Source organism: Calidris pugnax, unplaced genomic scaffold (assembly GCF_001431845.1).
Source record: "Calidris pugnax isolate Ruff unplaced genomic scaffold, ASM143184v1 scaffold44, whole genome shotgun sequence".
NCBI lineage: Eukaryota > Metazoa > Chordata > Aves > Charadriiformes > Scolopacidae > Calidris > Calidris pugnax.
Genome location: NW_015094506.1, coordinates 26845312 through 26860270, shown reverse-complemented (window position 1 = coordinate 26860270; position 14959 = coordinate 26845312). Strand labels below are relative to the sequence as shown.

Below are 14959 nucleotides of genomic sequence, written 5' to 3'. Positions count from 1 at the left end.
TAAATTCCAAGTAGGTAACACTTGGCACTAAACACTATGGTGCCAGCACAGGCATATCTTCATGAAATTATATCCAAACCTTTATATTCCTTCCTCTCTAATATTTAGTGTGTTGTATGATAGAAGAGAGAAGAAAAGCACGCACCCTCAGTAACAGCAGCATCCACTTGCCCACTAAGGTATCTATGTCTGTCTTTGGAAGAAGTGGAGGAGAGGACAGAAGGACAGTAATTGCCTACACTCTTCCATTTTTATTTTGACTGCCTTAAGTATCCATATTGGGCCTAGACACGTGTAATGTGGGCAGATGTGCAGTGGGCTATGACTCAGATCCAGAAGCCAGCATCAAAACAAATCAGGATGAAATCCTGCTTGTGGTGAAGGCCACAGCAACCTTTCCATCTAAAGCACTAGACAAACTGCTTTTTTCTTTTTTCATTTTTCTTTGGCTTTCTTCTGTAAATGAATGTCCCAGGCCAAAAACATTGTGCTTATGGTAGGGTTGGAGAGAATTAATTTTGTCTCACTCTTTATGGCCCAGTTTGTATCAATGCCCATTATGGAGTATCTGAAATATAGATCTGCAATGTCTTTTTCAAAGCAAGGTTTTTATGCTAGTAAAGTCTTATATTTAATCCTGATGATTTTGTACTCCTAATAAAAGCAAAATATAGGCTGGAATATTCTGCCAGAATGAGCTGGCACCAGTTGCAATTTGTTATGTTTCTAGAACCTCCCTCCAAATGATGCAGCAGATGCCAAACTCTAAGATCTGTCCAAGTAGGAGCTTTGTATGAGGGCCATCCAAATCGCCATTTATAGATCAGAGTCCACTACAGCACTTACTAGGATGTCAGGACAAAATTTTACTCAGTACAAACCTGACTTTGAATGGAAGAAAGGACCTTTTCAAAATGTTATTGATTCCTTGAAAATCAGCTTCAACCATTAAGTTGATAGTAGTGTTTTTTCTGAACGTAATGTTTGCTTTCATGTTAACCTTAATAGAATCTGACTTTTCCAAACCTATGTTCGTAGACACGGGTCAAAATATAAAAAACACAAGCTACAGTGAAGACCTGCTAAATAGAGACTGCAAATTTATAGTTTGCCAAGAGAGTGAGCTGACAAAAAGCTAGTTCAGACTGTACTCAACGAAATTAGGAAGGAAAGTTGTTTCTCTAGAGGCTCAGCAACAAAAGCAGTCAAATGACTTTCCAGAAAGTGAATATGGATAGGAAGCCATCTGTTCCACTCACAGTGTATTTCACAGGCGGGGAATGTTTGCTCTCAAATTGTATTTTGTTAGGCATTGAAGCACTGTACTTTAACCTAGGGTAGCCGTACTCTTCCCCTACTCTTCTCCATAGCCTTGGTGATATAAAAAGTCGCAGAAGCTTTGTGTATTTTTTCTTCTTCAGCTGAATTTTACAAGATATCCCTGTAAATTCTTTAAAATGTAGACACTCATATTAAGTAACACTTTTTACAACATGTTCAATTAAAAAAGGTTTGAATATGTACAGGAAAGTTACCTTTTCCTAAAATCCTCTTGGCTAGACACCACATGTGCTTTGAATTAAATTGTATTTTCTACCTCTCTGCCTTCCTTTTCAATAATTACAAATGAAGGCACTAAGCACTTGATTCCAGCTTGTATTGGCAGTGTAAATAAGCCCTGAAGTGGCTACAAACAGCATCGCCACAGCTGAGGGACTTGTAATGCCAGATTTCTGATCTCATCAAGCTCCTGGAAGAGGACTACAGGTAGATCTAAATGGTGGGTGTCAGGTAGCTGTGCCACCTGCTCCACTTTGCTGTAAATTGGCTGGAAACGTGTATCCTTGTAACTGTGTTAAGGCAATTACATACCTGAACTAATAAATCCCCTGTCCTCTTCGTCACCTTCAGTTTACTGGACTGTACTCAGCGTTGAACTATACGAAGTTAGTCATATAGCTGGGGGGCTGGAACTGCACAGCTGGGTAACCTCCGCGTGGAGCTCAGAGAGTCAATAGAAAATATGTCTCTGTTTGTGTAGGCACTTCCCATGTGTCTACCTTGGGATTCATATTTGAAGTTGCTAAAATTTTCTTACTGTATCCTATTAGTTCTTTCTATTGTAGTAGAGATTAGAGGCTGTAACCAAGACTAGATTCTTGAAACAGTGTGCTTTGCAATTGATGTGATTTACAGGGTGGAGGCAGGGGAACGGGTGCAGAGATAAAAAGAACCTTTCCTGAGTAACATAATAAGCAGAAGAACACAAGGGGTCCAACCCCAGCTTGGTGCTCTAAGAAGAACTCCTCATTTTCCATCAGCAGAATTTGAAGTCTTGTACAATCAGGACCCAGTTTCACTGGGCCCTAGTGACACTTCACTGGGATGACAGTCAGCATGCCCTGCTATATCCTGAGGCCATTGGAGCTACCCTGATGTCCAGTAGATCTGCATATGTGCTGTAAGGATTTTTAGAAGTGACATGGTTTTTTATATCAGACAACGGCAAGTTTTCTGTCTACTGTTCTAGCACCAACAGAATAACTCGAGCTACAGGATGGGACATCATCTTCACAGTTCAGTATTTTGCATCTGTAGTTTAAGAAAAGTTTCTGAACGTTGCTCAAACCAGGACAACTGCTAAGTCCATGTATTCTTAAACAAAGCCAGCCAACATGCATACGCACATCTTAGCAGTGGCAGAATGAGCAACAGCACCATGACATTATACTGTGACAGCTGAGGAGTTGCATATGTTGTTAGTACTAAGAACAGACTTGCCAGAATTTGATGAAAGTAGGATTGGGTTTTCAAGGATAAAAAAATACTTCCAATTTATTGAGATTAATTTTTCAGCTGAACAGTTTCAGCCGTTGATGGAGATGGCCAAGAACATTAAAAGGACAGAAAGAACAATCACATAGTGGGGCATCCAGAATTAAAGGAATACGTTTGATTTGATGAAGACCTTGATATTAGAATATTACACATATGCCCAGGAAAGAGTTGAAGTTTAGGGACTCCATTGTTCATAATTAAGACAAGAAAGCATACTAAATTAATGGATAAGAGCTTTATGTTTCTCTTGTAAGGAGTCTAATGAATCCAATCTTATGGGCCGTGCATCTAAAGGTGCTAGAAAAGTTTTTGGTTTTAAAAAAATGACCTTTTTGATTGACTCAGTTTTTGTACCTGCCTATTGGGTTGTCTCCTCTCCTGGACCTGGAAGAAATAGGGCTTAGGTCTGTGACTCTCTTACAATTTATATCCACAAGCTCCTCTGCCATTGTCCCTGGCAGAGTCTGCACACTGTTATAGAAAGTCAAGCTGGTTTTAGCTGATGAACTGATTTTGATTTACTGCCCGGCTTGTTGCAGGGCCCTAAATCCTGAAGTCTCTACTACCCCGTGTTCCCCTTGTACCTGTGATTTGGCCTCTGAAGACTTGAAGTAGATGGAAGACCTTATTTCAGTAAAAAATTACTTTTTTAGGAGATTTCTTTTGGAGCTAAGAAACGTGCCACTGAAAAGAATCTTGATTTATGTATATAGCTAATTGTAGTTCACAGTTTATCACTGGTAGCCATTCATACGGCATTTAACTTGTATTTGCAAGGTTCCATTAGGTTTAACATGTTTGTTTATTTAAAAAATATCTAATTTTGTATATGTAAATATATCCTAGGAGTCATAATCTTCCCTGTCATACCTGTGGGGTTTTTTGATGTTTTTAACAATGTCCTAATAAGCAATGGCCTAAATTAAAAAAAAAAAAATTAAGCTGAGTTAACAATGTATTTTATGTAATTTTATTCCTTATCTACTCTCTTTGCCCCTTGCTCCCTCTTGTTTGCTATTTTGCATGAACTGTTCTATTTGTTGGTATTACTCTGAGAATTTTGTTTGCCTGTTGCAACTGTATTTTAATCTGGTACAAATCTATTCCAGTTACCAGATAGGTTTCCCAAATTTCTGACTATTCAAACACCAATATATTTCTGTTACATGTGCTCTCAAAGCTTACCCTTTTAGACCATTTTATCAAAGTAATAAAGCATTATACAGGGCCTAGGTTTTCTTATAAAAATATCAAGCGTTATTTGCAATTATTACTTTAACATCTTACCTGTGAAAAAATGGTCTCATGTATTCCCTTTTTATGTTCAACTGAATTGATGTGAAAGGATATATAATGCAATGTGAGTATTAAGTGGAGCATTTCACATACTTTAGTTCAACTACATTTAGCATATTATACATACTAGTACAATGGGAACAACAAGTCATATACAGCAGTATTTGTATGCAATTAGGTAAGTAGATTGTGCTAATTTCCAATTCCTTTCTTCTTAATGACTCAGTTGGTATCGTGATTAAGCTACTATTTTTTTCATCAAAAATTGATGTTCATGTACTTACTTGAGAGTTAATGAAGTTCTATATGGCAAACATAAGATACAGTAGAAGGATAGTTAAGTTGTAAGAATTTTCCTGGCAAAGGCAATATTTGTGAAAAAGTACTTTTAAGATACGAAATTTACACAAATGTATATATATTAATCAGCATGCAATAGTTACATAGGGAAAATTATATTGCTTTGGAGAATACAGGTGCAATAAATACTTAATAAATCTGTCTCTTACCTGTTTTAGTAAGGTTGGAATTATCTATTTTACAGAAGTCTAGATGCCCAGCTGTGCTTTTCCTCTCTGTTACAGTCTGGACCTTCTAAAATCACAACTCTATTTTACGAGTACTGTTTTTAATCCAAGGTGTTGCTAATATTCCATATGCAATGGTAGCTCTCCAGAGAGTAGGTATCAAACTGCAAGGGAGATATCTTTTATCATTAAGCCCCTCCTCTCAGTAAGCCAGGATAAATTGCTATTGCCATAGCAGCCTCTGCTTGCTTTTTAGAGAAGTACAGACTTATTGCACATCCCCAATCTAGCTAGGCCTGGGGCTGTCATTGTTTCCAGCAGTGAAAGAGAAGAGTACAGGGGCTTGGGGCATGTGTAAGTGTGTTTGCACTTCCCCTTTCTTCCCCCTTCTTCACTTCCAGAATCCTTGTTATTGCCGCCCTACTACTGGATTGGTCCATGGACCTATGTTACTCTTACCCCATTGCACAGCTTGGTTAATCCCACCTACCTGCCTATCACTTCTCCTGCCTCACGGTTCTCACCTTGTTCCAAAATATTGGTTCTCTTGAAAAACTCCTGTCCTCCAACTCTGCTTACTCCAGAGCTCAAATCCTACCTACCACTTGAGCTCATAGCCTAGGTTTGTTACAGGTCCTTCAGTCTTCCTGCCCCAAACTTGCATCTCCAGTCTTCATCAGCACACATCAATCCTGGGGTTTTGCTGTTTCATTCCATAAATTAACACCTCACATTTTGTACTAATTTCCCCCACATTATAGCCTCCCCATGTATCCAACCCTAATTCATGCTGAAACTGGACTTTGCAATTCAACAACAGCTCCCAGAGATTGCCTCCACCCAGAGCATTCCACCTCTCAGTCTGCTATATCACCTCTTTTGACATTTCTTGCCCAGCTCATCACCTTCCTTCTGTTTTTCCTATTTGGACATCTAGCACCTGACTGCACTATCTCCTCATTAGATGCAGTCCTTCACCTTACTGCTTGAATTATCAGTTGTCTTGCTTATCCCTTTTAGTTTCCGCGTGGTACTCTATGCCTTGCAAAAGTGAATTCTCACCATTTGGGGAAGGCAATCTTAAGCAAGAGTCATCTTTGACTCAAGGGATGGCTTTTCTTCTGATACATGGAGTTTCCCTCTAGTCCAGGCAGTTTCTTTCATCCTCAAGTCGTCCTGCAGTCACCTTCTCAGAAAGGTAAATAATCTCTTTTTGTCATGAGCCCAACAAACCTGAAGCCCCAGTTCTTTTCCATGTCTGTGTTTTTCACAAGCTGGACAAACACATGTGATGAGATCACTGTTATCATGTCATATAATATTTGACCTGATGTTGTCTATAGTCAGTGGAAAGAGACAGGTAACCATCTAGATTTAATGACTGTTTTGTTATCAAGAAATAACTGTCAGCAAATAATGGATCTCACACAGGCCGAGGTACTTACGACACTTCAGAATTTATAAATAGACTTGTTTCTCAAAACATTGCTCAAATACCACTAAAAAGTGGCTCTTGACTTGAGGTCTAGATTAATTCTATGAGACCTTTTCTGCTGTGGCATTTGTTTAGGGTGTAACAGTTCCTAGAAAATGTGATGGTTTAGGCAGCTGCCCTTCCAGTCCATCACTCCTTCCCATGTTTCCACAGATGTGCAGCTCTACTGTTCATTGAGCTTGAAGGTCAGCAGGTTGATGGAAGTGATTCACATGAAAGAAAAAAGAAAAAAAAGTAAATTTTCTTTTTTTCTAGATGGGTCAATTCCCTGCTTTTGTTCACTTGTGCATGGCTGCTCAGCTTGCTGTGCCAGCGGGAGAGCAGAGTGGGTAGAGATATTAATGGCTGAAACCAGGAAGCTTCGAAAGCTGCTTAACCAACATGTAGAATCACACGTAGTGTATGTAAAACCACAGCCACATTTTGATCAGGTGCCACAGATGTGTTTTGTGGACTCCTTCAGACCTACACCTCAGTGATTCTGATTGATAAGAGCCCAAACCAGTTTTTCATTGGTTTGTGGGAAGCAGCATTGTAATTTTGTAGAATTAGTATCTGTTCATGCTGAACTACAGAAGAGTAGTTTGGCTGCATGATACTAAATCTGTCCTCCCCGTACACAATGGAATAATTGGATATAAGTTAAAATACAGTTTAATACTCTATTTTGTTTTTTTATCATGTAAACATGTATTTACTAAAACGTGCTTTCTCATAATATTCATACCACAGGTCAGTTGCTCCGTCTGAAGATGTTTCGAGAGGACCATGGGTCTTGGATGACAATGTTCTTCAGTACCATCCTCTTCCTCTTCATTTTTTCTCACATTTATAATCTGTGCCTCATTATGGCAGGGAATATGAGGTAGGTTACAGTGTTTCTTTCTGATTTTTTTGCTCTAGAATATATTCTACTGGAATTTATTTATTTTTTTTTTATTATGTTGCTTCACAGCAAACAACAGCTTACCAAAATGTAAGCATACTAGTGTTAACTACCTTTTTTTATTCCTCTGCTTTCTGAATTTAGGTAGAATAGTAATTTATTTGGTTAACTAACCAGGAGGATTATGGTACCAGTTATGAAAAGTGGGGTACTAGACTAATGATAGCAACTATTATATCACTATTTTGCATACTCAGGAAATTCAAAGTTAAAGTTAAAAGAAATTGAAACATCCAAACTTGTGGCAGCTCACAAATATTAAATGTGTAGTATAGTGCTATTTTGGTTATGCAGAATAGTATTTGCTGATCCAGATTGTTAAAAATAGTATTTAAAATCTTTTTTTCCCCCATAAGTTGCTCTGACAGGGCAAAGTTACAGTTGTCTGAGGGAAGAACAGTCTTTTTATTATGTCTGGATTTATTTTAAATTGATCTTTTAATATTAATTTTATTCTTTCTCCTATTATCTCAAAATTAACACCACTTTCACATGTTGATTTTCATGAGAAAACCTACATTATTAGTCACCTGATACATACAAAAATAGTTCATGGGACAAAAATGCACAGTCGTTTTGTTTAAGAAAGGCAAAAGAGCATCTAAAGAGTTTTTAGCAAGGAACAAGAAACCCAATGTATATGTGAGTTGAATACCAGTGAAAATAATTGAATAGCTTGTTCTTAGCAGAATATCAGAGCCATACCAACTGAGTCTGATCAAGAGTTATTTAATAAGCCCTGGTGTCATATGTTACAGATCTTAAGTGAGTCAACAAAAATATGTGGTGTATAAAGTCCTGCTACCAATGTGACATAAACCAAAATGTGAGTAGGAGGCAGACTGGGTGTCACTGAACGAACATAATCGCAAATCAGTTGGGTTAATTGTGAGATTGTGACATGAAGACTAAATGCAATAATTCAAGGAAGGCAGATAAAGCTGCAGAATCACCAAATGTTTTAGGAAACAATCATGGTAATGATGTGGTAAATATGAATAGGTGCCCAATAAAAGGCAGAATAATCATCCCTGAAATGAGGGGGTTTGGAAGATTGCAGGTTTCTGGCTTCCCTATTTACATAGTCACACTATTATTGTTATTATGTTAAAATTTATATTTGGTATTTCTAATGCTCCATAAACTATAACTAGCTGTTATAGTTTATATAGACAAAGCATTAAAGATTTTGAAAGGTTGACTCATGTCTGGAAATCAGAGTTCATTTGTCCTTGACAACATTCCTGCTCCCTGTATCTGTTACAAATTTCCCTTAGCTGCACGGAAGAGATTGCGTGGCAATCAGCACCCACGTTCATGGAAATAGGCACAGCCTACTACTAAAATAACTGGTGTCAGTCGGTCTGCCCCCTTGCTTTCTGTGGGATGAAGCCTCTCCATTCCTGGGGATTATGACCCAGCCCTAGATTTGTTGTGATCATTTTGGAAAGTTAACCATGCTGTGCTCAAGGAATCACACTGCCTTTTTCAAAGTGGACTGAAGGCTTGTGACAACTCTTTTGGGTGTCCATTCCAGCAAAAAAGCAGCAAGCAGATACAGAAAAAACAGTTTCAGTCTCAAACTGCCCAATATAAAACAGCAGTCAAACAGTCCTCTCAAAGTTGAGGTAGAATAATGTACTTTTGAAAAGTAAAGGTAGAATAGTACTTTTGAAAAATTGGGGTTTCTACAACAATCATCAAAGTCAAGTACTTCATGTTGCCATAATAAAGCATTTCATAGCTGATTATTTTTCCTGAGTAAGTGTAATCCTTAAGCTATTTGCTTCATGGTTTGTACTTCTGTGCAAAAGAACATCTCTGTCTATGCCTTTTGCCACAATCCCTTTCTGAAATGGCTGACACCAGAGAGACTGGCTTCCGGCGGAAAGGTCAAAGTCTGCCTGGCATGGAGGCTGCAGTCTTTGTAGAGACAAGCTGACCTTCGTGCCTATGGATTCCTGTGAAACACAAGCATTCAGAATACAAGGGCTATGAAAGCCTTACAATTACTGTCTACAAGACTGAGTGAAAAACATTCTTTTTTTTGGCGTGTGTTTGCTCCTTGCCCTGTCTCTGATTCAGCTTGCCCTGTGTGCTGGCAGGAGAGAGATTCTGGCACATTTCTTTATGTCAGATGTTTGGTCTCACCAATGACAGTCCCTTTGCAGCACTCGAGTAGGAGAATCATACGTGTTAAACGTGCGTGCCAGCAGGGGTGGCCACGACAGAGGCAATATCCTGTTGAAGGCTCAAGAAACCTGTGCCAGGAGTGCTTCAAAGTTCTGTCATGTTACCATCTCTAAGAAGGTATTACAATTGCCAAGATCTGTTTTTCTTAAAAAGGAAGTTTTTTAAAGACACTTCATGTCTCTCTCACTGTGGCAAACCTAAAAAGTGTGAATGTATCCCGTAAAAAAGGGTAGCGGTAGGGACTGTAGCTTGCTGGGAAGACCAAAAGCAGAACAAATTGTTGGTATTTGAATATATATTATGGAGCTGCTTGCTGGGTGAAAGTGTGACTGTTTGAACTGAACATTTTGTGACAGATTGGAATGTATCTTTTTAAATTTTAAGTCCCTCTTTTCAGTGGCATTTTCTTGTAGGAAGTTTATGGCACTGACCCACTGTACACTAGGTCATTGCTCTTCTAGTCAGAGCTGAACATCTGGTGAGGAAACGTGTCTGAAAAGCTGTCGGAGAATGGTCTGCAGCTATTATTTCTTACTGCTTCTCATCCCTGAAAAGAGTAAGCAGAAGCAGAGCTGGGCAGAGGGCCCACGTCAGGCCAAATTTGTGTAACCATCTGAAGGCCCAGCAGGGTTGAGGCCCAGGCTTCAGGAACGAGGCATTTGGTCTATCTTGTCCTTCTCTACAAGACAGATGTGGGATAATAGAGGATAGGAAAACTAGAGAGGACAAATGTGAAAATAATCCAAAAGTAGGAAAGGTTCAGCTGTTATTCGGGTTTAGGTTTATATTCCCGGGGGGAAGTGTAGCAGGACGAGTCAGTCAGAACAGAGCAGCAGCCCTCTGGAGAGCAGGCCTGCTCAAGGCTGCTGTAAGAATAAGGCAGAAAAAGCTGTTCCTGAAAAAGTCAAAGTAGCCTTAAGTAGTGCTTTATGCTCAAATGAGGAGAGAAGATTTATTTTGGAGTAGGTTTAATACTTGGGGAACAATAAAACCAATTGTAGAGGATCAGAAAAAATATTACCTTCTGTGATGCCAGGGGCTGAACTGTGCAGTGGGAATTAGGCCATTGAATTTCCTCTGTAATCCAGAATTTTAAGCTTTTGTTGCAGTGAGAAGGGCACTTCCAATTACATCTTCTCAATGGATGTGTGTCTACGTTAGTCAATGATACGGTAAATTGTGAGAGGGACTCTGATACAACACGATGTGACATATTTTGGCCCGGAGACCTGCTTGCTCATGCTACAAGTCTTGTGGTGATTTTATGCACACAAGCAGATGTACAATGTCAGTCACATTGCAGTCTGTCACACTTGCGCACAACGGTCCATCACACATGTATGTAATGGTTCTCTGCACAGCAGACCCAGGCAGCCTCATGAAGAGGCTAGTTGCCATCTGAAGTGGCCCCCTGTGTCAAATCCGTCACTGTCACTTTGGCTGCTCCCCACTATTCTTTGCCCTCATACGACTGAAAAAAAGTCCTCCTTCCTTTATCCATCTTACAACAGCTGTGGGAGCATGTTTGGGGGTCTTAATTCATACTTGGCACTATTTCCATCAACACAGGCCTGCGTATAATGTGCAGAAGTTTTTTTTCTATAGTTACAGAGAATAAGAAGGTATTGGTTGCTCTCTTGTGGTACCCAGCTTCTGCTTTGCTGGTATCGCTTCTGCAGAAGTGTCTTATCAACTCCTGTCACTTTATTGTAACATTTTCTTTGACGAGTGCTCTGAAGTGGGGTAACCAGTTTGCTTGGAAGCTGAACCAGAGCATTGTCAGTGGTCCACAATGGAGGCTGAGGGGTGTGATCTGGAGACGTGATGATGAGCAGTATCTGCAGCCAGTCACACAGTTAAGGCCACAAATGGACCCTGAGGTCCAGGCCTCCTCAGTGTAGCCAGGTGGCAGGCTGTCTGTGTGTCTGTCCAGGGAGGTTACAGCACAGCCCCTGTAGGAACTTTATGTGCCACTGGCCATACCTGGGGTCCCCCCCCCGACCCCAGTCTGGAACAGTGTAGTCTTGCTCATACAGTCCTGAGCGGGAGATCATTCTTCAAGTACCTTAATGGTCTTTGGAAATGTGAATTGGGTCCTTTAAGTGCTTATAATACCTTGTGCTGGACATTAATTAATCACATGCAGTCAGTTATTGGACAAGGTCAATAACATTACCCAAGGACAAGGTTTCTGATAGAAGCAGTAAAATTTATTAAGCAGGAGTGAGTGCTGTTAAACACTTGTAGCAAATGTAAAACTAGTATGTGCTAAAGAAGCTCAGAGCCCAGCATGCCAAGCAAATCCCTCAGAAGCCAAATTATTTTGCAGTGGGAAATTCTAGAAAGCTAGGGTCAGTGTTGCCATCTAGCTTGAAGACTTTCTTAAAACATTTCAAAAACAGGAGTTCATGTAATGAATGGTGACAAGGACAAAGTGAGAATAACAGAATTTTATTATAATGTTTTATGGTATTGCATGGTTAAAAAACCAGAAAATGAAGACAAACCTCATCAGAGTCATTGTCTGCTGCTTGGGGGAAACTGGAGCAGTATTGGGCTATTGAATTCTTAGGGTTTTCCCAGTCATTTCCAATTCACAGCATGCCAAGCTCCATGGTGCTCTCTCACCTGAAGATCTGAAGATCTCCCCTAGTTGCTTGTGATGAATACTCTCTGCTACCTTGCCAGAGATCTGATTTCTGCCCCATGTCTTTGGACTGATGGCCTTCATTTTTCAAGGTATAATGTGGTAATCACATTTAAATCCTGGGTAGATAAGCCAACTATCTAGCAGCTTTTGCATAGTGACAGTGAGTACACTCCTATTTTCTGCCCTCTTGCAGAGGGTGCCTGGAAGGCTTGTCTCAAGGCAGTTCAGTGGACCGTGAGATACTTGTCCTGCATTTTGTCTTCTATATTTGGCCATTTCTGATTGCTATTTTGGAGCTTGAGTTGAAAACAGTAGATCTGGATTTCATTAAAAATTAAGGGTTGTAAAGTGCTGGTGAGATCTGTTAAGATTTTGAAAATTATGACTCTAGAATGATCTTGGATTTCAAAGCATATTTAGATCTCTCTGTCAAAAAGCCAAAAGCAGTGGAAAGAGAGTAGTTTGCCCCTCAATGTCTTATTATCTCTTGTGCGGTAGGGTGGCCAAACTTCTAGATGTGTCCAGTGTCCTTTTCCTGCACATGACCACAGCCGCTGCTGGAGGAGTGGTCAGCATTGTTGTGATTTACTCCGTGTTTCAGTACCGTACGTCCCCATTGCCAGTGGCATCCTGCGTGCTACAAGGCATCCTAGTGTGCAATTCCAGCATGGTTTCACAGGAAGAGAGTCTTTTATCTACACATTAAAGGTTCATGTAAATGTGCTTAGCACAAATGTGCTGTGTAGGTGTGGATGGAAGATTTCACCATTAAAATAGTGCCTACGGTGTGTCCAGGGCTCGAAGTTGTGACACTTCTCAACACTTCCAGACCAAGGGTGTGTGTTTAATTTGCAATGCCCATGTCACCTGCCCAGCAGCCTGGAGCCATCTTATATCAGAGCACCATCTATTTTAATCATAAACGTTACCTATAAACATGCAGTTCAGGCCTAATACAAGTACTGTCCTGGCAGCTATCAAATAACTCTGGCCACTGCTTGAAGTCACATCTAGCTCCTGACCCAGTGAACTCTTGGAACAACTATTAACTTTGTGGTATCTGAACAGGTAGGGCGAAGTGCAGGTGTTGTATATCTTTTATCAAAGTACCATCGAATGTTTCTTTAAAAAGTGAGGGACTTATGTGTTTGTTAGTTAACTAAAGTCATTTAGATTCTTGAACTTCAACAGTGATTTTGAGCTGTAAAACACCTAACAGATAACGAACAGAGATTATTTATTAAAGACTGTATTTGAAACATAAATGAAAGTAGGAAAACTTTTTTTTTTTTAATCAAATGGGAAAGAAGAGGACTGCAGAGAGATGGAAAAAGTATTACTGGTGGTCATTCTTAGTGCTGTGCAGCAGGGCCCACGCGGTGGCAGCAAAGGGCGCATTTTAACGGCAGGAAAGCTAAATCCACTGGAAGCACAGAGAGATCCTTTCTATCAAACTTTTTCTCTGGATTTTTCTGAGCCAGAAGCAAATTTACAGCCCTTAATTTATTGTGTCTTTCTTTAAAGGAATTTTGGGTCTTGAAATGTCCAGGGTCTGTCCCATATTTTTGTTGTTTATATGTGACTTTTGTATGCTTGACATACTAAGATAATCTAAGTCAGTATCTACATGTATCGAAGTTTTCCAATTGTATTGCTTTTAATTGGAAAATATATTGCCTTAAGAAAATATATTATATCCTTTGTGAGCTTGCATCATTAAATAATGTTTTGATATTTACAGCTACAACACAGTGATGTATTTTTCATGACATCCAAAAATCAGAGTTGGGACTGCTTGTCTTATAAGTCAGCTGTCTTGTCTTAGGTGAAGTGATTTTCAATTGACCAAAGGATGCTCAAATGCATCATTACTCAGTATTGTCAAATGTCATTAAAATTGTAGACACAAACCATTTTCTCTTTGATACTAATTGTCACATTACTATAGCAATAATACAACTTGTCTGGATTGTCATCTTTGAGTGCTGAATCTGTCAGGAGAGAGTATGGTGTGAATTTATGACCTGTGCTGTCAAAGGGTTTCAGTTACTCTTGTAAAATGCTAGGAGAGAGTACATCTTTTTGGTGTACTTTTGTCTTCTCTTATTGCTCCTTTCTTTCACAGAAGTGTGAAATTACAGCAATGTTTACATTAATAGTAGAAATTGCTTAGAAAGAAAAAATATTTCTTTATTTGATTTTAATTAAGGTTCATTTTGAAGAGTACTCTGTTTAAAGGATTTAGTGACTTGACACCCAATTACAAATGATCTGCACTTGGAAAATGCATATAAAGAAGGTTTGTGAGGGTTTGCATTAATAACTTTGTATTAAATACTTTACCTTTATCCAAATTAGATACTGTTCCTTTTCCTTTTGCCTCAATTGCAGCTACATAGAGATTATTGCGTCCCTGGAAACGTGTTTACTGAAGGCTTTATGCCACATCTTATTCAGGATTCTGTGTTTTAGTTTGTTTGATTGCTTTTTAATGAGTCAAGGATTAGTCATCATTAGTATAATTTGTAGAGCAAGTTTTACGAACAAGCAAGAATGTGTTTTTCTAACCACTGTTACTGTTCTAGAGAACTGCAAGGTTTGTGGATCTGTATTAGCTCCCCCCAGACTACCTTTATCACTGTGTCTACCCAGCCATATGTTTCATGAGCTTTGTGTTGATTTATGCTTTGTATATATCTGGTTTAGTTATGTATTTATACTGTAGTCATGCCATAAGGCAAATCCTAAATTGTTGCTGTTTGGATTTTTTTTTTCTTTGTTTCAAGCTCTCAGCTAGAAAAATGACTTAATATTTGTCCCTACTCAGCTGGCAAAGATAATTGTGTTATACTGAGCTTTAAGAAGTTCAAGTTTTTGTGAAACGCTGGAAGGAGAAGTTTCAAATCCGTAAGTTCTCTATGCTGTCCTCAGAGTCTAGTCCTTATGGGCCATCATGAGTCTTTCCCAAACAGTATGTTGAAAACAGGGACTTCCTCAGAATACATGCAGGTTCT

General features: G+C 39.3%; 1 protein-coding gene across 1 annotated transcript in view; it reads left to right on the top strand.

The window, feature by feature from the left end:
* The window catches only part of TMEM117 (transmembrane protein 117), a 209556-nt gene that overhangs the window by 22734 nt on the left and 171863 nt on the right, over positions 1-14959 (top strand). The window contains exon 2 of the mRNA XM_014963421.1: positions 6889-7021. Coding sequence (XP_014818907.1) covers positions 6889-7021 — 133 coding nt within the window. The remainder of the gene's footprint in view (positions 1-6888; positions 7022-14959) is intronic.